At 44.0% G+C, this 23,278-nt stretch overlaps 1 protein-coding gene across 5 annotated transcripts in view; it reads right to left on the bottom strand.

Annotated features, from left to right (window-relative positions):
* COP1 (COP1 E3 ubiquitin ligase) overlaps positions 1-23,278 on the bottom strand; it is a 468,098-nt gene that overhangs the window by 322,061 nt on the left and 122,759 nt on the right. For 3 of the 5 annotated variants that reach the window (XM_033917061.1, XM_033917056.1, XM_033917059.1), the window contains 3 exons: positions 20,715-20,783; positions 16,282-16,341; positions 4,983-5,059 (listed from right to left, as the gene is read on the bottom strand). In XM_033917061.1, coding sequence (XP_033772952.1) covers positions 4,983-5,059; positions 16,282-16,341; positions 20,715-20,783 — 206 coding nt within the window. The remainder of the gene's footprint in view (positions 1-4,982; positions 5,060-16,281; positions 16,342-20,714; positions 20,784-23,278) is intronic. The other 2 variants (XM_033917057.1, XM_033917058.1) reach the window with 1 other exon arrangement.

The raw sequence follows: 23,278 nt of genomic DNA, 5'->3' as shown, positions 1-23,278 counted from the left end.
AGCAAGGGCCCACTGAGGAATGCTAAGATGTAGTCTTCCTAGCGGAGTTACATGAACTGTGGAAGCCATGTGGCCGAAGAGAACCATTATGTGCCTCGCAGAGATGGTGTTCCCCTTCAACATCTGTTGACAGAGGATGAGAAGAGTGTTCAGGCGCTCTGGAGGGAGAAACATGCTCATTAGAATAGTTATCAAGGATAGCCCCAATGAAGACGTCGAGTCAGAATTAGGTGAGATTTGGGGAAATTGACTTCGAATCTCAATACTTGTAGGATGGCAATGGGCTCAGATGTTGCCAGAGCCATCTTCTGAAATGACACAGCTTTGATCAACCAGTCATCCAGGTAAGGTAAGACTTGAAGACCTTGGGATCATAGAGATTCGGCCACAACAATCAGGCACTTCCTGAAGACTCTGTGAGAAGACGCCAGGCCAAATGGAAGAGCCTTGTATTGGTAATGACGTCCATTCACATGAAACCAAAGGTACTTGCGGGAAGCCTGATAAATTGGTATATGCGTGTAGGCTTCTATAAGATCCAGAGAGCATAGCCAGTCATTCTGATCCAGAAGTGGATAAAGAAGGGCAGGGGACAGCATCCGGAATTTCTCTTTGACTAGAAATTTGTTGAGATCTCTGAGATCTAGAATGGGTCGTATACCTCCGGTCTTTTTCGGGATTAAAAAAAATACTGGGAGTAGAACCCCTGACTTTGCTGATTTAAAGGAACCTCTTTGATGGCATTGAGAAGGAAGAGGGATTGAATCTCCTGAATGAGAGGAGACGAATGTATTGGGTCCAAAATAGACTCTCTTGGAGGATGATCCAGAGATAAGGTATAAAAATGGAGAGCATACCCCTGACGAACGATGTCTAGAACCCAGAGATCTGTGGTAATGAGCTTCCAACGATTTATGTTATGCTGAAGCCGCCCTCCGATCAGCTGAAGTAGCGGTTGGAGAATGGGAACTGTGGCTATACTCCTGAGGATCACATCAAAAAGGCTGTGTGGGCTTTTGTTGAGCAGCCTGTTTAGGTTGCTGACGTGGTTGCTGCTTCTGCTTCCTAGGCTGAGAAGGAGCAGGAGGAGCAGGCTTAGCCAAAAACCTATACTGGTACGAAGAAGCTGGCTTGATGATATGGGGCAGTTGAGGCTTCTTCTTTAGTTTAAACAAAGTGTCCCATCTGGTCTCATGAGCAGATAGCGTTTGAGTAGTCGTATCCATTGATGGACCAAAAAGCTCATCTCCTGGACAGGGAGCATTGGTCAAGCGATCCTGGTGTTTTACATCAAGTTCAGAAATACAAAGCCAGGCAAGGCACCTCATGGCCACCGACATAGCTGCTGCTCATGATGCAAGTTCAAAGTATCACAGGTAGTGCGACCCATATATTTCCGCAATTGAAAAGTCAAAGCAATAAGTTGTTGGAATCTCGATTGCTTACGAGATGGAATATAGTTTTGAAAAGATGTAAGTTGTTTGACCAAATATTTCAGTTAAAACAAAAAATGGAAATTATAATTACCAGCTCTGTTGGCCAACATTACATTCTGGTAAAGACGCTTACCAAATTTGTCCATTGCTCTACCTTCTCTGCCAGGAGGTACAGATGCATAGACACTGGCCCCTGACGATTTCTTTAGAGTGGATTCAACCACTAAAGATTCATAAAGGAGCTGTGGTTTAGCAAACCTATATAAAGAATCCAGTTTTTTAGGAGCCACTGGAATAGAAAGAGGAGTCTCGAGGTTCTTATAGAAAGTCTCTTGTAGAATATCATGGAGAGCTTCAGCGGGTCTTTAGGAGGCTGATCAAAATCCAGAGCCTCCAAGAACTCCTTACTATGGTTGGAATCCGCTTCTAGCAGGATGGAAAGATCTTCAGACATCCGACGGAGAAATTTAGAAAAGAAGACCACTCAGACAAAGCAGGCGATCTTTGAGGCGATCGCTGAGGTGAATCTGAACCAGAAGAGTCCTCATCTGCAGTAGAAAGTGGTTCCTGTTCCGAGTCTCCAAATAAATCCAAATCCTGTATGGAATGAAGACGGTGTAGAAGACTCGGTGTCAAAGCCTCGAGATGCTTGGCTTTATGAGAGTACTTCTGGTATCGCACCGCAATAACCTCTCTGGATGTTTGAGTCAAGGACGACTGGTGCCATGTAGATGGATCAATCTACTCCCGTGTCGATGGTCTCCACATTTGGTGGAGCATCAGAACGAGGTGTGGTCTATGTTGTTCGTTGCTCAAACGGAAGTGCCTGGAAAGCTGGCGTCGTGGCCTGGATAGCTGGTGTCGACATGGCCATAATTTGAGTCGGCACCAACATTTGAAAATGCTCACCCAATTCTTCTCAAAGCAAAACTGTCAATCTTTTGCTTGAGGGAGAGCACCGGTAAGTCAGGCTTTTTAGCCGGTACCATTGGTGCTGCATGCCGGTCCAGTGATGAAGAGGTCGATGTCGAGGCATTCACCGAAATTGGGACCGGGCACTTAGGGACTTTTCGAAGTCAGCATGACTCGACTCAATGCCACTTTGACCCAGATGAGATAGGGGAAGGCTTCTTAGCTGGCTTACCCACTAGAGGTTGCGACACTGGAGATGTTTCTGCCGGTGTCGACGAGTGCGGTGGCACCTTGGTCGGTGCCGGTAGCAATGATTGCTCTCCCTCCATAGCGACACCAAACAAAAATTGTTGTTGAAGAATGCGGTTTTCAAAGTCCTTTTTGAAGTGATGAACGAGTACAGGATTCTGGATGGTGCTCGGCTCTAGACACTGGAGACACCTGTGTCTAGTCACAGAGATGGGCTGAGCACAGCGACCGCACTTCTTAAATCCCGTCTGCAGGCCCGACATCGACAGCAAGACCGCCCCACTGGGCCAAAAACCTGCGAGGGAGAAAAATAGATTTTTTTTTTTTTTTTTTTAAATCGAAGTAATTAAGAAAAACAAAAGAAGAAAAAAAAAAAACACGAAAATGACTAAAAAGTCACCAATGCGAGAGCGGGAAGGCAAAACAGTTTTCGATGGCCATTGAAATGTGTCTTCTTAGCTCCGCGGAAACTAAGAAACTGAGGGACCGCGCGCCTATGTCGGGCAGGAAGGCACTCACGCATGCACAGTGCGGCCTGATCGCGAACTTTCTAAAACTTGAAGTTGCATATGTGAGAATATGCTGCCTGCTTGTCCTGGGATAAACATTAAACTCACAAAATCTGGAGTAAACCCCAGAACAAGAAGCCCCAAGGACTCCTGCAAGAACTCACCTTGCCTCTTTGTGGGCCCAGAGGCATCTGCACATTTATGGTTCTCTGAATCCACCAAGTCACTATCTGAGGGCTGAGGGGGGATTTTTGACACACACACACACACACACACACACACACACACACCCCCCGCCCAAACTGAGCCACACGCATGTGGAGCATGGATGCTTCTCAGCCAGCTATCCAGGGCTAATCTGGCATGAATTCATATTAAAATAGTCTAAGGCAGGGCTGCCCAAGTCCAGTCCTCAAGATCTACTGGCAGTCCAGGTTTTCTGGATATCCACAATGAACATGCATGAGAGAGATTTGCATACCAAGAAAGCAGTGCAGGCAAATCTCTCTCATGCATATTCATTGCGGATATCCAGAAAACCTGGCCTGCCAGTAGATCTCAAGGACCAGACTTGGGCAGCCCTGGCCTAAGGAATCCATCTGGAATTATTTTAAGCAAAATTGAAATGTTTTGAAACATACAGAGGCTTTTAAAATGAAATTGAAAAATCCAAGATGACCACCAAAGCAGTGTTTTAGCGGGAGAGCTAAATAAAAGCATAGAAAATTCAACAAAGGGGATTTTGGAGGTGGGGGACTCAAATACCAGCCCCAGAAACCTCTAAAACTTTAATCTGTAAACTATAGGCTACAATAGTCTGTTGTACTGGTGCTATGCCTGCTTCAGCTCAAACTGCAGCTGGACAATGAGGAAGATTGCTATCTCAAACAAAGAAACATTACTCCATATGCTTGTTTCTTCAGGCTACCAGTCAGACCCTGAATGAGCCAGAGGCTCCAGACCCCCACACAGCTTCTCACATGTCTTTGTGTGGGTGTGGGAGGAGGGGGACAAAGCCAGAACCTGCTAAAGCCCTCAAGACTGGCAATGAGGACAAAGCCTGCGCTCAAGCTCCAGTAAAAACTAGGAATGAGCCTTGATCCCAGGGGAACAGTCCCTGAGCCATCAAAGTGTTAGAGCAGGCTAGCCAGACAGGTTCGCTTCCCAGCTACAGACTTCTAATCAGAGAGTCTATGGCTTCTCCCAGCAGAGCTGCTCCAGTCGAACTGGGAACCTCTGAAGTACTGCAAGCCTCATAGTTTGGATGAAACCCGAAAATTAAAAAATCTAATTCAGAGCACATCAGAAAGATACCTTCTAACTCTTGTAGAAGGAAAAACTGAGGAGATGGGGTACAGCCCAGAGATGCAGAAGGCAGAGATGAGAAAAAAAGGTAGATGATGCCTTCTACAAACTCGTGAGTAAAGGAGAATAACCCACTGATTCAAGACTCGTATGCCCTCTGCACTAGAAACAAGTTTTGAACCAAGTACAGGACCTTAACACCTGCACTCTCCATATCTAATCACCAAGCTTTGCAATTATCTAAACAAACTCAATCACCTCCTAAGGTCACCATGACTTTGCTGGATAGTAACTAGATACTGCTGAGCCAGCTGGTTTTGGGAAACTTTTAGTCTGCTTGCTCAAACTCAGCTAGGTCCAGAATAGAACAAGCAGGCTATGGCCTGATGTGCTCGTCTAGAATCCAAGGAATGTGATCCTTAATTCATAAAACATTTGAAAACCTTGGCATATACATTTATATTTTCTCTATTTAACTATACTGTTGTTACCCACTTTACAGTACCAATGAAAGCTTTGTATCCAGTTGTGTCAGTTAGCAAGATATTAATTTGCTACTATACATTCTTACCTGTGCGAAGGCGATCGGGCTTCAAACTGTGGGACTGTGCTGTCTTCACTAACTGGGGAATACAAACCACTCATTTCCTAAAACAAAGGAACTCCTGTTAAAACACTAAGTTAGTGTAACATATGAACATTGATTTACACCTCTGCATTTATAAATCCTCTATATTTATCTTGGTGAGGGAGAGAACAAACTGTTAAAATGATGATCTTGCCTGTGGTTTGTTACCAAATGGGTATGATACCAGTTTTTTCCCAGGGGTCTTTCTACAAAAAGTTAAAATAGTATTCTAACAAAATTTATTTGGCTGGGTAAAATTGCTAGAATTGCTTTAGTGTCTTTACAAAAGCCAATTACGAAGGGAGGGGTAAATTTTCCCAATTTTTATAGGTATCATCAAGCCTATATTATGCGCCAAGGTATGTTTTGGGTCCTCCCAGAGCCCATTGAAAATATCCCGGATTGGATATGGTTGGAATGGCGACTCATGTTTCCTCTGCGACTTTGCCATGTTCTTAGTATCAAAATGCCTAGGTTATATAAAGAAAACAGAACAGTTGATACATGGAAAACTTTAAGATATATAAATAATCTAACACCTATTCCAATACATAAATCAACAAATCAAACTATTTGGCTAAACTCCAAGATTCAAATTGGCGGTTTTAAAATCATCTGGAAGCATTGGATGATGGCAGATGTACGTCGGAAGATGTATTATCTAATGGTAAGTTGCTTGAATTTTCACAGTTGCAATATAAATTTGGTCTTTGTAAATCACAAAGTTTTAGATGGTTGCAATTGAAGCAAGCCATTCAGGCAGAGTTCCCTGAATGGAAAAATCTCAATAATCAATATAGCTTGGAATTCTTATGCTTTCAGGCAGATTTCATGGGACACCAGGCCACACAGTGGTATAAATTAATATCTGGACTTGTGAATAAAAAACCAAAAACTGGTCTTCGGGACATTTGGAGCATTGAGATCAAGCATCAAATTACTGCGTCTCAATGGACACGAATTTGGTCTTGGAGGATGAGATGTACAGTGTCTGCATCTATGAGACAAACTTGTTTTTTTCTTTTACATAGAGCTTTCTGGATCCCTGTTCGTTTACAAAAATTAGATAGCTCTAAGTCTAATAGATGTTGGCACTGTCATCTTGAGGCTGGGACATTAGATCATCTTTTATTCTATTGTCCATTTATATTGATATTTTGGAAATCGATATGGAACCAAATAAATAGGTTGTTAGAAAATCTGGTGGCCTTGACATATTTTATTTGGCATGTCAATGAGAGCGAAAAGTCAGATTTCTTCAAACAACAACAAGCTTTTATTTATTTTGACTAGAGTTGCCATTCAACAGATTACATTCAATTGGAAAAATCAGAGCAGATTAAATTACAGTTTCTGGTGGAGTTCTGTATGTCATATATATAAAATGGAAAGAACATTAGCAATACAGAGAGGATATTTTGGTATATTTCAAGAGGTTTGGGGACCATTAACAGACTTTTGTAATGAGCAATAAATATTTTCCCATAATAAGATAATTGAAATGAGAGGATGGGAATGAGTGGGTGGGATGGTAGTTTTTGATATTTTATTAAATCATATAATGTATAATATAATATATGAATATTTTTGATGTATTAGGGATGGAAAGGGTGGTTAAATTTCATAATTTTCAGATGATATTATAGCAAATCAAGTGATGTTTTACAATTCAAATGTTATTTCCTGTTACACTTGATGTAACTTATAAAAATGAGTAAAAATTAAGGAGAATAAAGTTTAAGATATATAAAAAAAACCAAAACTTTTTTTTAATACTCATCACTTATGGGTCATTTTACTAAACTGCAGTAAAATGTGTAATTACCATGGCTTAATGCAGGAATATACCATAGAGTAGATGCAAATCTTACACATCAACCAGTGAGAGTGAAACCAACATTTTTACTGTTGGTCCTGTGTTACGTGCTAATTAGAGCACAGAAGCACTTAGTCTCCATACCCACTCATTACCCAAACTACACCCCAGAAAAAAATTCATCACCACATAGTTTATCATGGAGTGAAACTGCTAAGAAACCCCTTAACACAGTAACCTGTTTCTGTATGTTAACTGCACATTAACCCCCAAACTCTATAAAGTACTAAAAATTGCACACAGAAATCTGGGCATGCACAATTTAATTGAATAGCGAGCCAATAAGCGCTGATAATTGGTATCTTAGTGAGCAATTCATGCATACATATGTAAACTTTTTCTTCCAGTTTATGAATTATTTTAAAATTTTATTCCATTGTTTTTACCCCTATTCTTTTTATTTTATTAACTGAATTCTGTTGTTTAACTATTCCTCCCTTCTATTTCTTTTTACATATTACTTTAATTGATTTAGATATCATTTACACAGATGATGCTCCTATATGTAAAGTTAGGAATTTCTATGAAATATTCTACATACTTCTCTCCTCTCCACTCCTTCCTGCCCTCCATAGTCTTCCCTATCTTCTTCTAACCCTTTCCTCTGTAATTTATTTATTTATTTCAATTTTTATCCCATCCTCTCAGTAGCTCACAACGGCCTACAAGTACATTGGAATATATTTGGACAATACAAAGATTATACAGTAATTTAAGTAGAGGTTAAGAATGGACTATACAGCAATTTAAGTGTTGGTTGTTATGCAAAGAGAACAGATGTTCTCTCTGACCATGTTTGAACCTTTGTATATTGATAAAAACAGATTTTTAGACATGTGCTTTCCTGTGTATGTTTGAAAGATAAACATTGCATGCAAATATCACTATAAAAGAAGCCATTGAATGTTGCTAAGCTCATAGCTTATCTACAGAGTGAACGTGCATTGCCCAGAAGCCCCTCCCGTGGACATGGCTTCTAATCTGACCATCAAGGGACTACCCGGTTTATGAGAGATTAAAGGATGCAGTTTCTATCCACAGTGATACATCTTTTCTTTTCTAATAAATATTATATGTAGTTTTAATAGAAGTTAATGTGTGTTGTATTGTTCTATTCTCTGCATAGAAATCGGTGGGTTGTCAAAAGTTTTGCATTGAACTGTTGTACAGTATGCCTAGGCATAGCAGTTCCATGCAAGCTGCCTATTAATGTTTTTGCCAACCTGAATACCTTGGTTATCTCTGCTCATTTTTGGCTAGCTGACCTCAATGAACAGTCATGACTGCAGCAATACCATCTGCAAGGATGAAAAGCAAGAGTGCTTGTGTCAATATTTGGAATGCATCAACTGACTCGATGCTTGAAACGACATTGAAGTCTGATGAGGGGATGAGAATGCTTAGCCTTTTTAGCAGAAAGGAAGCAACAGCAAGCAAGGTATCGAAGATGGCATCAATGTCGATCCTGACGGAGATAGCAATGTTACTTACCGTAACAGTTGTTATCCAGGGACAGCAGGCAGCTATTCTCACTAGTGGGTGATGTCATCCAACAGAGCCCCGATACAGACATCTTGCAAGCATGTCTTGCTTGAAGAAACTCAGAAGTTTCGAGATGCACGCACCGCGCATGCGCCAGTGCCTTCCCGCCCGATGCTCCGGGCGTGTCTCCTCAGTTCAGGTAGCTAGCAGAGAAGCCAACCCAGGGGAGGTGGGTGGGACGTGAGAATAGCTGCCTGCTGTCCCTGGATAACAACTGTTACGGTAAGTAACATTGCTTTATCCCAGGATAAGCAGGCAGGTATTCTCACTAATGGGTGACCTCCAAGCTAACCTCAATGGGATTGAGGGAGAGTTGGCAACTTAGGAGAACAAATTTTGTAACACAGTTTGGCCAAACTGCCCATCCCGTCTGGAGAAAGTATCCAGACAATAATGAGAGGTGAACGTATGAACCGAGGACCAAGTGGCAGCCCTATAAATCTCCTCAATCGGTGTCGATCTGAGGAAGGCTACAGAGGCTGCCATTGCTCTGACCCTATGTGCTGTGACCTTACAGGGAAGGGGTAATCCAGCCTGGGCATAGCAGAAAGAGATACAAGCCGCCATCCAGTTGGAGATGGTGCGCTTCGATACAGGTCGTCCCAACTTGTTTGGATCAAAGGAGACGAAAAGTTGAGGAGCAGTTCTGTGTGGTTTGGTGCGATCCGAGTAGAAAGCCAAAGCACGTTTACAGTCCAGAGTGTGAAGAGCTGATTCTCCAGGATGAGAATGAGGCTTTGGAAAGAACACTGGAAGCACAATGGATTGGTTGAGGTGAAATTCAGAGACCACTTTAGGCAGGAATTTCGGGTGAGTGCGGAGGACCACCTTGTCATGATGGAATACTGTGAAAAGTGGGTCCGCCACCAAGGCCTGAAGCTCACTGACCCTGCGAGCAGATGTGAGGGCCACCAGAAAAACCACTTTCCAAGTGAGAAACTTTAGTGGAGCCTTGCTCAGAGGCTCAAAAGGAGGTTTCATAAGCTGAGAAAGGACAACATTTAGATCCCAAACCACTGGAGGCGGTTTGAGAGGAGGATTGACATGAAAAAGTCCTTTCATAAATCTTGAAACCACAGGATGAGAAGAGAGAGGTTTCCCTTGTAGAGGCTGATGGAAAGCCGCAATAGCACTCAGGTGGACTCGTATAGATGTCGACTTGAGACCAGACTGAGACAGATGTAAAAGATAGTCCAAAACAGAGGATAGGGAGGCTCGTTGAGGCTCCTTAGAATTGGAAATACACCATGAAGAAAATCTAGTCCATTTTTGGGAGTAGCATTGACGAGTAGCAGGCTTCCTGGAAGCCTCCAAGACATCCCTCACCGCCTGGGAAAACTGGTGCGGAGTTACGTTGAGAGGAACCAAGCTGTCAGGTGGAGAGACTGCAGGTTGGGATGAATCAGAGACCCCTGATGCTGAGTAAGCAGTGAAGGAAACACTGGAAGTAGGTACGGTTCCCTGCTGCTGAGTTGAAGTAGAAGGGAGAACCAAGGTTGCCTGGGCCACCGAGGAGCTATCAGAATCATGGTGGCATGTTCGGACTTCAGTTTGACTAGAGTCTTTTGAATGAGAGGGAATGGCGGACACGCATACAGAAAGCGATTCCCCCAATCCAGCAGAAAAGCATCTGCCTCGAGGCGATGAGGAGCGTAGATCCTGGAGCAAAACTGAGGCAGCTTGAAATTGTGGGGAGCCGCAAAGAGGTCTATCTGAGGCGTTCCCCACTGAGCAAAGATCTGATGAAGGGGCTTGGAGTGGAGTGTCCATTCGTGAGGCTGGAGAAGACGACTCAGTTTGTCCGCCAAGACATTGTCCCTCCCCTGAATGTAGACAGCTTTGAGGAAGGTGTTGTGGCGAACCGCCCAATCCCAGACTCTGAGAGCTTCCTGGCAGAGGGAGGCCGAACCTGTGCTCCCTTGCTTGTTGACATAATACATGGCGACCTGATTGTCGGTGCGAATGAGGACCACCATGTCGTGAAGCAGATGTTGAAAAGCTTGAAGAGCATTGAAGATGGCTCTGAGCTCCAGAAGATTGATGGAGTCGGTCCGCACAGGTCCAGAACCCCTGAGTGCGAAGCCCATCCAGATGAGCCCCCCAGGCATAGGCCGAGGAATCGGTTGTGAGAACCTTCTGATGAGGAGTGTGAAACAGCAAACCTCTGGATAGAGTCGAAGAGGTCATCCACCAAAGTAGAGACTGCCGAAGAGCAGGAGTGACTATGATGTGTCGAGTCAACGGGTCTGACACTTGAGTCCATTGAGAAGCTAGGGACCACTGAGGAATTCTGAGATGGAGCCTGGCAAAGGGTGTCACATGAACTGTAGAGGCCATGTTGCCCAGGAGGACCATCATGTTTCTCGCTGAGATGGAATGGCGAGAAGATACAGACTGGCAAAGACGAAGAAGAGCATCCATGCGCTGAGGAGGAAGGAATGCTCGAAGCTGAATGGTGTCCAGTACCGCCCCGATGAAGGGAAGGGACTGGGTAGGCTGCAGATGAGATTTGGGAAAATTGATCTCGAAGCCTAGGCGCTGCAGGAAGCAGATCGTGGTCAAGGTCGCCGAAATGACCTTTGGAGCTGACGGTGCCTTGATGAGCCAGTCGTCGAGGTATGGAAATACCTAAAGACCCCTGGTCCGGAGTGCAGCGGCCACCACCACCAGACACTTCGTGAAGACTCTGGGAGACGAGGACAGGCCGAATGGAAGCACTCGATACTGCAGATGTAGATGTCCCACCCGAAATCTGAGGAACTTGCGGGAGGCCGGATGAATGGGAATGTGAGTGTAGGCCTCCTTGAGATCCAAAGAGCATAACCAGTCGTTCTGCTCGAGGAGAGGGTAGAGAGAAGCAAGTGTCAGCATGCGAAACCTCTCCTTGACTAGGAATTTGTTGAGGGCCCTGAGGTCCAAAATGGGTCGCAGGTCGCCCGTCTTCTTCGGAACAAGGAAGTACCAGGAGTAAAACCCCTGGTTCAGTTGGTCCGTCGGGACCGGCTCCACAGCACGAAGCTGGAGCAAAGCCTGAGCTTCCTGGAGAAGAAGGGCGGTCTGAGTCAAGTTGGAAGGATACTCTCTTGGAGGGTGGTCCGGAGGGACCCGTTGGAAATGAAGAGAGTATCCGTCTTTGATGATAGTAAGGACCCAGAGGTCGGTTGTTATGGCCTCCCAGCGATGATAAAAATGATGGAGGCGCCCTCCGATGGGAAAAACAGGGGGAGGCAGAACGAGGTTGGTTATGCCCTCGACGAGACATTCAAAAAGGCTGAGTGGTCTTAGGGACAGCAGGCGATTGAGACTTAGGCTGACCCTTTTGGGGAGGCTGACGCTTCGCTGGTTGCCTCGCAGGAGGAGTTTGCCTCGGCTGATAACGCCTCTGATAAATCAACGGCGGACGAGAAGGTCGAGACTGCTGAGGCTTAGGCTTCGGCCGAAGAATAGATTGGAAGGACTTTTCGTGGTCAGACAACTTCTTCGTGACAGTCTCGATGGATTCGTCAAAAAGATCCGCCAGGCGGTTCTGAAGATTCGGGTCCATATCAATGGTCCGCAACCAGGCCAACCGGCGCATCGCCACTGAGCAGGCCGCCGCTCGGGCGGAGAGCTCGAATGCATCATAGGCAGATTGCATTAACTGAAGCCGAAGTTGGGACAGCGAAGCAACCACTTCTTCAAACTCAAACCTAGCCTGGGATTCGATGTATGGTGTGAACTTCCGAAGCACAGGCAGAAAAAATTCCAAGTAGGCTGCAAAGTGGAAATTGTAATTCAGGACTCGAGACGCCATCATCGAATTCTGATAGATGCGTCGACCAAACTTATCCATGGTTCTGCCCTCGCGGCCCGGAGGCACTGAAGCATAGACCTGGCCAGGATGAGACCGCTTGAGCGAGGATTCGACCAGGAGGGACTGGTGAGAAAGCTGAGGACCCTCGAAGCCTTTATGATGCACCGTGCGGTATCGCGCATCCAATTTGCCAGGGACCGCAGGGATAGAGTAAGGAGACTCGAAGCATCGCATGAAGGTCTGGTCGAAGAGCTTGTGCAGGGGAAGCCGCAAGGACTCTGCCGGAGGACGAGGCAAGTGCATGGTATCGAGGTACTCCTTGGAATATCGAGACCCAGCATCGAGAGTAATGTCCATGTCATCCGCCATCTGCCTGAGGAACGATGAAAAGGACAGTTGGTCCGCCGTCGCCGGTCTGCGAGACGGACTAGAAGAAGAAGAGGCTTCAGGCTCCAGAGAGGCCTGCGAGCAACAGGACGAGTAGAAAACCTCGGTGTCCTTGAACTCTGGGCCCGGAGGAGGAGACCCAGTCGAAGCCGCATACCCCAACCGCGGCAATTTCTTCTGAGGAGAGACGGTCGAGTGTCGAGAGGAATGCTTCGAAGAATGTCTGGATCGATGCCCCTCCCGATGCCTGGAAGGGGATCGAGCCCGTCTGTGAAAAACTGGGTCAGACGCCTCCAAGGAGCAGATTGGACTCGATGCCGTCGATCGTAGAGGCGGCAGAGTCGGCGCCTCCCCCGACGACGCCCAGGTTTGATAGGGGGTTCAGAAGAACTCGTCCTGCTTCCTGCTATGCCCAGGACTGGGTGGCCCGAAGGTGGACGCCATACTGAGTCATGGGGCGGAGTAATCGGTTCCAAGGGAGGCAGGTCACTAAACGAGGCTTTCCTCGAGGGGATGGGCTCCAAGGGAGGCATATCACTAAGGGAGACCCTCCTCGAGGGAATCGGTTCCAAAGGAGGTACAGCGCTAACGGAGGACCTCCTCGAGGACCCGGACACCGCTCGCCGCTCTTCCTCGCCGAGCAACGAGGTCGTGCGGCGAGGAGGAGGAGGAGGGGGCGGTCCGCCCCTCGAAGCTGAAGCTGGAAGGTCACCCTGGATGGTGGCAATCAGCCGAGGCCCCATGGTCTGCATGAGCTCCACGAACTGAGCCTCCAGGATGGACCGCAACGAAGCCGATATGGAGGGATCTGCACCAAAAGGGGGCCCTTCCGCACGGTCTCCGCGCTCCTTGGGTGCTGCGTGCTTCTGCTTGCCAGTCTTCGGCACCTTGAGCACCACTGGTGGAACAGTCGGGGTCGATACCTGCTCCGAGGAGACGGATGAAGGCACCGGCGCCGAAGTCGGGGCCGAAACCGGTGTGAACGACGCCGGCTTCAGGAGGCCCGAAACAGCCGGGGAGGCAGAGGGCTTCGCCGAAGGAGTCGAAGCACCCGTCGATGTCGAAGCTGCAGGATCCGATGAAGCTTCCATCTTGAACATGGACTCCCACAGCAGACAGCGACGCTTAAACCTCTCGCTGTCAAAGTGGAGCAAGGCCGGCACGATTTCGGGAAGTGATCCTGTCCCAGACACTGTAAGCAGCATCGATGAGGGTCCGTGAGCGAAATCGCGCGTTGGCACTTGCTACACTTTTTAAAACCGGTAATCGGCCGGGACATAGGCCGGAAAAGCTCCGCCGCAAGGTCGAAGGCGCGGGGCCTCAGCCACACGGCCGACCCGGTATTGGAAGGAAAATTTTTTTTTTTTTAGAAAAAAGAAATCAAAGAAAGAAATAAATGCACAGGAGAGCCAAAAGAACTCAACCCGCGGCAAAAAAAAAAGGCAAAAAAGAGATTCAATGGGCGCAAATTGAAGATAGACTTCTCAGCTCCGCGGAAGAAAAAGAACTGAGGAGACACGCCCGGAGCATCGGGCGGGAAGGCACTGGCGCATGTGCGGTGCGGGCATCTCGAAACTTCTGAGTTTCTTCAAGCAAGACATGCTTGCAAGATGTCCGTATCGGGGCTCTGTCGGATGACATCACCCACTAGTGAGAATACCTGCCTGCTTGTCCTGGGATAATGATGCTTATCCAAATCAGACACAGCAGACACAAGTCGATGCCTTTGATGACCCGAACAGTTCTTCTGCTATAGAAGTTGAGCTTTTAAAGACCATTTCTGGAGCTTAGAGCAGCCAGAACAAGAGTCTATCCGATGCTCAGGACTAAGGCACTGAAGACAATAATTGTGGGAATCAGTGACAGTTCTTGAAGCCACTAGAAGGCTTGGACATCAATGGGAAAATCCCTGCTTAAAGGTTGAAAAATTCAATTGTTCCGGGGGTCGACTGAAAAAGGTTTGATGTAACCGACCTGAGTACAGGCTGAGGGAGGGCCAAAGGCTCGAAAAATAAAAATACAAAATAAGGAGAAATTAAAATAAAGAAATTAAAAAAAAAAACTGGTAGAAAAGCACTTTTGGAGAGATTCTAAAAATATATGACAAGCTGACATCGGGCAAGAAGACACATTGGTGCATGCGCGATATGGGTGGTCACAAGACTTCTAAGGAAGTTAAAGTGATGGCACACTTTTGTACTGTCCGTACCAGGGCTCCATGGATGATGTCACCCATCTGTGAGAATACGCTGCCTACTGGGATAAATGCCTTTTTAAGACTTATGCTTTTTGGATACTATACAAAATAGGGCCACCCCGTTGTTGACATGTGCAAATGAAGGGGATAAAGGTTTAATTATGAAAACCTATTTTAAAAATAAACACGCTAAATTCTGTGGGGAGACTGTGCAAATATTCCCAGACGTGGCCAGGGCTACTCAGTTGAAGAGGAAGGCTTTTCATTTCTTGAAACCTAGAGTAATAGCTTTAGGAGCCATGTATTTTCTTAAATTTCCGTGCAAATGTTTAGTTCAGTTTCATGATAAAGAGTTTGTCTTCTGGAATTCCTTACAATTAGAAAGTTTTTTGAATTAGCATGAACAACAAAAAAGTTTGTAATAACTGTTTCTTTAGGAGTAAACTATAGGAACCACCTTTCGAGGCTGGATTATTGTAATTTGGTCTTTTAGACTTGACCAAGAAAAGCTTTCAGAGACTTCAACTGATCCAGAATACTGCTGCTAGGCTGATCTTTGCAAAACGTAAATTTGATCACGTCTCTCTGCTCCTGCATAAACTTCATTTGCTTTCCTATAATTTCCAGGGTTTATTTTAAATGTGCCTGCTTAACATTTAAGATCTTGTATGGCATCCTTCCCCCTTTATTTCCCCCGTCTTGGAATTCTTTAAGATCTGACATTACCAGATCTACTCAAAAATTGAAATTGTCCTTTCCTATGCTGAAAGGCGTTACCTACATTGGCAAATTAGGGAAGTCTCTACTTTTCAAAATTACTGAGCTGTGGAATGATTTTCTTAATCATCTTCACAATCTGGGTTCTTTCCAATCATTTCAAAAACATCTGAAAACTTGGCTATTTTCAAAGTTGTAAATTCCGCTCCTCTCCATACTATTCCAAATCCATATTGTATCTGTTCTCCTTTTTAATTTTCTTTTAAACCGTGCTGAGCTCTACTGTTATAGAGAAGATGCGGTATATAAGCCTAAGGTTTAGTTTAGCTTTAGTTTAGATAATGAGGATGAATCTTCTAAGTTAATTAATTATATTATTTTAGCTTTTACTATATGGTCTGTATTTGTTTAGGGAACATCCTTGGTTACTTCCTAAGTTTTTCTTTTTTGAAGAACTGTAGTGTGGCCTCTTATGACGTGGGCTAGAGGAAAATTGTTTGTATGAGTGATTATTGCTTTTTGTTCTTTTGTCAATTTTCATTCTTTTACTGTTCTTGAAATGAAATTGTAATAAAGCTATAAATAAAAATAAACTAAGTGAAACAAGCATTCACTCCTTTTTCTCCATCAGTAATTCAAGTGCTGTAAGTGAACAGTTTGTAGACCAGACAGATAGGGTGACAGGGCTGAAAGACTGTTGAAGTTTTGCCCCATGTAGGGTTTTCCTTACCTCAACTCGTTTAATATCTTCTTCCAGAACACTCAGCTCCTTCTGGATCTGCTCGAGTTGCTAAAGCATAAAAAAATAAAACTAAATTTATAATGAACCATATTGGAACCAAAACTCTAGCTGCTGTATATGAAAGTTCTGAAGTCTGATTACTACTCATTTAGAACTAAACTGAGAACTTACATTCTGATTTAGTATACTTTACATTCTTTACTCAGCAATAAGAACAATATTAATAAAAAAGGATTCCACTGGTGACTCTATTACTTGCTTGTAACTGGGCCCCCCCCCCCAGTGGCATAGTAAGGGGGGGTGGTCCATCCCAGGCACCATCTTAATGAGGGGGACAGCACCCATCCTCCTCTCCACCCACCTATTCCTTCCCCATCCCACCTCCACTGCCACATGTATGCATCGCTTCCCTTCCCCCATACCTCTGTAAAGTTCCTGGCATGAGCAGAAACGCTCAAGATGATGTCATGCCAGTGTCAGCTCTTCCTCTGATGTCACTTACAGGACCTACGCCTAGAAAGTGATGTCAGAGGAAGAGCCGATGTCAGCGCAACCACAGATTGGGGGTTGCTGCTCGCATCAGGAAATGTTACAGAGGTACGGGGGAAGGGAAGGGGAGCAGCATGTGGAGGGGGGTGCCTCCGCTCGGGCGCCTCTGACCCTCACTATGCCACTGCCCTCCCCCCCCCGCCCCCAATCCATAAGGGTTGGTCATACTCAAGTATGTCATGAAGCGTTTAGGCTCAGGATGATATTTATACTCAAGGACTATCTGAAATCCTTGGAAGTGTTTTTGAACGCTTGTGGCAGAAAGTACCAAAACTGTGTGTGTTTATAGTGTTGCAAGCTGCCACAAAGAAAGGAATTGTTGCTACATTGTGACTTAGGACACTGGTGCCTGTGGAAAGCTCTCAACTGCAAGAAGCTAACTAACTGAAGAAACATTTTGTGGTATAGCAGTTGAGAAAGGCACAGGAAAATATTGAACTTGAAAATAGTATTGAAGAGGGTCCTTTTAGAGAGGGGCCATTACCAGCAGCCAGTTGTGGGAGGTTGGTCCCTGAGTTTGGCTGTGAGAATAAAACTCAGAGAGACAGATAAATTGAGTCTTTACAATTGAAGAAAACTCAATTTAAGAGAAGTTACAGTTTGCCTTGACTGGGAATTCTGTGTGAGCCCCAGCTGGAAGTTATAAAGTTAAAGGCAATGCCTCGGAGTGGGCAGAGGCCATATGAATTGAACTTAAAAAAGGAAAAACTGTTTTATTTTGGTGTTTTGCTTTTGAACTATTGAAGCCCAGTATTTGCAGGATTTGAAAGCACTGATGAGCCTATTGAATGTTTTGGCAGTGGCATGGTTTACTGAAGTTTGGGAAAACTCATTTTTGAAGCTCTTTGAAATTATTTTGATGCAACTGATTTTTGTAGTGATTTAAGATTTGTTTTGAATACTGTTGAAAATAAAATACTGTCTAGTAAAGACTTGATACTACTTGATCTTCCATTCCAAGCTGGAAATACAATTGGTCAGCACCATGAACCCAGTAGCCAGACCTGCGTGGTTGAGGCTTCACCCCACCCCACTAACCCATCTATTGTCAGGCTATCATAGATTTCAGACTCACAGAATGTAACAGAGCACAAGTCTACACACTAAGGGCTCCTTTTACAAAGCTAAGTTAGCGGTTTAACGCGCATAATTGCTAACTCGGCTTCGTAAAAGGAGCCCTAAGTCAGCCTTCGGTAGTCACAATCTTATGAATTCCATTGTAAAAGAAAACAGAAAAAGACCATACTTGCTAAAGTATTAGATTAATGTTCTTATAGAAGAAGAGGAACCACCTAATGGTTTGTGACCATAGTTCTAGTAACACAAATACAATCAGGGGGATATCCAATGGCAGAAATTTCAGCATAAATTACTTATGACTAATTCGCTAAGAGGAAAGCAAAAGAGAACCAACAAAACCTGCAGTACAGGTACACAACAAGCAAACAAAACTGCAGGAAAATGTACAGGAATTTTAATCGGGCAAAAAAATTGTTAAACAAAATACATGAAAATATCTAAATTGCTGGTCCAAATATTCATGTGGACTGGACACACAAATATTTGGACTAGCAATTTGGATATTTTTATGTATTTGCATGTATTTTGTTCAACAATATTTTGCCTGATTAAAATTCCTGTACATTTTCCTGCAGTTTTGCTTTGTTAACTCGCTAAGAGGGTCAAGGGACCTACATTGCCAAGAAAAACTTAAGACATGATTTTTTTTTTTTTTTAATCATCAGGAAACATCAGTAATGCTATTATCTCTCTTCCAGATTTTTTTGTTCAGTAGGATTCACCACAAGGGTATCCAGACATCTGATTATGTATTTGTCTTATTGCTACCAAAACAAATGACTATTAAACTAGAACACTGACGGAATTCCAGAAACATCAAAACTTGACCAAATCATTTGTGATCTATACCCCATGTTTTAAAATTTTTCCAGTTTTCACGATTCAAATTCACTAAGTGCTCGTGTAAATAAGAAAGCCTACATTATTAGAGTGGCCTAATGGTTAGTGCAGTGGGCATTGATCCTGGCAAACTGGGTTCAATTTCCACTGCAGCTTCTTGTAACATTGGGCAAGTCACTTATCCCTCCACTGCCCCAAGTACAAAACTTAGATTGTGAGCCCACTAGGGATAAGGATAGGTACCTACATATAATGTATATTGAACTGTGTGCATCTAGTAGTGTTATAGAACTGATTACACTACCCCCCCTCCATATTTGCGGGTTTAGAATTTGCGAATTCAGTTATTCACAAGTCTCTAAACCACTCCACCTCCTGAACCTCTCTACACTTTTCTTTTAAAGCCTGATGGTCTCGCAGTAAAATAGGGCAAAAGCGATCTTCCTACACTCGTGCCCCATGCAGAGCCTCAATCATAAATGGCTGCAGCAGGAGATTCACAGCAGACAATATTTTTTATCGTGGCTCTGCATGAGGCAGGAGTGTAGAAAGATTGTTCCTGCCCTGCTTTATTGCTAGACTACCAAGCTTTAAAAGTAAGATGTGGAAATGGTCCTGGAGGGAGGCGGGGGTGGTTCAGAATCAGCCCTAAAGTTAATCGCAAATTTTTCTTATTTGCAGGGAGGCTTTGCCCCTAACCCCCACGAATATGAAGGGATGAGGGTAGTATGGAGGGATTGTAGTAGCAGTATTAGGAACTATCACCTAAACAACTAGAAATAAAGATACAAATGTAGCAAGCAAAAGCTCAACAATTAAACCAAGTACTTTTTAAAAAAATTCTACAATAACGCTGCTCTCTTTGAAGGCTTCTGAAGACTTCTATAGGACAGTGCAACTTCCCATTAAGAAGACTACCTCAGAGTCAGAATCCACTTAAAATTCAGTCCCGTCTTGGGGGTGGGGGGTGGGTCAGCAGTGCATGGTCCAGGTTAGGGAGGCCCAGAGGGAAGTAGTGAAGACCCACTGCATATGCCTCCAATACATATCTGTGAAAACTGCAACCATGTCAGCAGGTGGGTCAAGTTCAACTTGGAATCTTAATGAATTGCATACTTGTAGACTACAGACAGTAGTGCATAAATGGCCTGCAGGAACAGGACCATGGGAGGACTTTGTTTATATCTCCTAAGGCCTAGCTATGTTATTTTCTCCCTTACTTGTGAAGCTAGCAGGACCCACATATTTATAACCTTCAATACAGTAGTATTTTATGTTCAACTGAACCCAGTGTGCGACTCTGCTTTGCCCGAGCTCTGAGAACACCCTCGCTCACATTACAAGGAGGTTTTTGGCCAATGAAATAGTCACTGTGAGTCAATGTGACTGTGACTGTAAATTGAAACAGCCTAATTTGGTTAGCTTTTTAGGAACTATGACATCAAACAAATGCCAAGTAGCAAAATGGCATGGGGAATACCAGAACTGAAGATATATGAACTGCTGACCTTCATATAAATTTACCCAAATGTAGTATCACTGATACTGCAAGATAATAGCTTCTACCTGATATTTACTTGTCTACAGGTCAATGGTTTAAATTCTGGTCAACACACACCTTTGTGGGGCCTTTTCACTTAACATGTGGTTTACTGTGTCATAACTGCTCACGAACAACTACATTAAGGGGCTAAGTTTTAAATATACTGAAATGCTTTTCTCGATCCATTAGCTCCATATACAATGTAACTACCCCGGTCTTTGTCTAATGAGGGAAGGGAATTTATCTTTCACCATATACATAAGCATTCTACCAATGTTCAACTAATGCTGAAATTATCTAGCATCACACTTAACAATGAAATCTATAGAAAAATGAAAAAAAAAAAAAAAAAAAAAAAGATAAGACTTCCCTCCTTCAAATAAACAGACAAAAACTAAAAACAAGTTACCTCTCTCTTATTTCTCCTGGCCACCTTTAAAAACTCCATAAGTATCTGTAGCTGGGCAGTATGGGACTCCTGTTAACAGCAACAATGCATTCATTATGCAATGCATCACAACGAAATAGAAAACTGTGAGAAATGAGATGGACTGAGTGATAATCTCTGATAAAAGATAGATGTAATCTTGACTACATGAATAAAAATGGAAAAATTGTGTCTTAACTGTTAATTTTCTTTCCTTTATTCCTACCAGACAGCAGATGGAGACATAGCAAGCAAATAGCTCCCTGTGCTTTTCCCTTAAAGGGGATTGTGCAGTCATAGAATGTGAGTAATGATGCTTAAGTCCAATGTAATAACAGCCAAGTAATGGTGCTCAAGTCCAGTGTCATTTCAGAATGAATAATTGAGGCAAAATGCCACACTCAACCAAATACATCTACCAACCAGGTAGGAAGACTCAATTGACTTGCAGTATTTCCACCAAATCATAAGATGCATGATAGCAATATCATCATAGCAATATCCACAGAATAGGCTGAAAGGGAAACAAAAGAAAATTATCATGAGGGAAGGTTTCTGGACTAAAGGAAGAAAAAGAAAGGAAAAAAAAAAAAAATCAGGCAAGACCTAAGTTTTCCTTATCATCCATATCAGACCAGTCCAAAACAAGTGGGATGTAGCAAAGCAGTTCTCTATAGGGTGAAAGTAACAGACCAAAAGTGGTAGTGCAGCAGCCAACATGATGAAACTAAGATGGAAATGAGGTGGCTTCCAAAGACTCTCTCTCAAAAAGGAAGTATCAACCCCTGAGAAAACTCATCCATGAAGTAATGATGTAATCAACCTACAAGACATGATCCTTGATCAAAATACTATAAACATAGAAGGAAGCAAGAAAGACAGTATAAGAGTTGGCCCACTTGGAAAGAATTAATTATTGACACCGAAACAGTTCAGTATCCTGCTAACAGAAAAGTGTTGCAAAGTACAGCTTCAAATAGAAGGAAATAAGAAAATCCTCCTATGAAATTGGAGGGGGTATCTTAAGTGGGAAAATGGTAAAGAATCTAAATGGCACTAAGACCACAAGTATGTCAAAGAAAATAATTCCTTTGCACCCCAATTCACTGTGATGCAGTAGGAGTGAATGTGAGAGTAAAGAAGAGAATGGTCCAGAAATACTCATTGAAAGAGAATCTAGTTATTATAAGGAAAGGGTAGCAGGACATACCATATTTTTCACTCCATAAGACGCACTTTTTTCCCCCAAAAAAGTGGGTGGAAATAAGTGTGTGTCTTATGAAGCGAATGTACTATCCCCAGGCAGTACCTATAAATTGTGAAGGTCGGTGGATGCATGCATGCTGATTGTTGGCGCCCGCAGCGCACAAGTGCGCTAATGCCTGGGTCCGCGACACTTTCCAATTGTGACGGTCGCTGGTGCTTTACTGGACGGCTGCCTGTTGTTTACCAGCATGTCTGGGCCAGCAGCACACAAGCGTGCTGCTGCATGGACGCGCGCCAATTCTGAATGGCTGCCTCAGTTCTCGCTAGCTCCTCACGAGAACTGAGGTAGCCATTCAGAAGTGGCGCACACCCACGCAGTCATCCAGCGAAGCACCAGCGACCAACACAATTGGGAAGTGTCGCAGGCCCAGGCATTAGCGCGCTTGTGCACCGTGGGCCCCGACAATCAGCAGGCAGCTGTCCACCGACCTTCATAATTTAGAGGATCTCCCGGGGGGCTGGGACGGAATTTAAAGGTTCTGGGGGTATGTAAAAGTGATGATTGATTGATTGATTGGGGGGGGCTGGGATGGAATTTAAAGATGTCGGGTATATATTAGTACAAAATTTGGTTCAGTATGGGTTTTTTTTTCTTGTTTTCCTTCTCTAAATCTGGGAAGCATCTTATGGAGCGAAAAATACGGTAGTAGTAGAACTCTTTACAGGACCCCCAAAAGAAGCTGAAAACCCAAAGACTATAGATATGGACTAAGTGCTAGAATTCCTGATAAACTTAGTCTAACAGCCTGATCCAAAAAGATAAATGTCCAAATGACAGAAAGGGTGTGTAGCAATTGAACTGAAGCACAAAGAATAAATATGTGCCATCTTGCAATCACATAATGGTTATGCTTATGGCTTAAGGTTTAAACCTAAGCAGAGTACAAAGGGAGCCAGATGCCCATTGTGATGAGCCCCCAAAATGTCAGTTTCGGTTAGTGGCCCCCACCAATGTATGGTGGTAGGGGTTAAGTGAAATGCGCACTGACAGACGCCAGGTCCCAGGTTCAGTTCCCTCACAGATGACTCACCAGAAAGTAGAATAAAGAAGGCATAGCCAGAGGTGTCTGCATAAAGAATATATTATAGAAATAGTCTTACAGAAAAGCAATATTTATAATCATTACAATTAAATAGAGAGCATAGCAGTTTCCCTGCCTTACAGAGTTCAGAGGCAAAGAGGGACATAGAAGCTTGCAGTTCTAGGAAGAGCCAGAGAGAGAGAGAAAGGGGGGTGGTCTAAGCTTCGTGTTCCATAGATAAAGGGAAGGATAGACAGA

The sequence above is a fragment of the Geotrypetes seraphini genome, chromosome 12, assembly GCF_902459505.1.
Source record: "Geotrypetes seraphini chromosome 12, aGeoSer1.1, whole genome shotgun sequence".
NCBI lineage: Eukaryota > Metazoa > Chordata > Amphibia > Gymnophiona > Dermophiidae > Geotrypetes > Geotrypetes seraphini.
The sequence above is the reverse complement of the archived record's forward strand: the minus strand, read 5'-3'. Positions and strand labels throughout refer to the sequence as shown.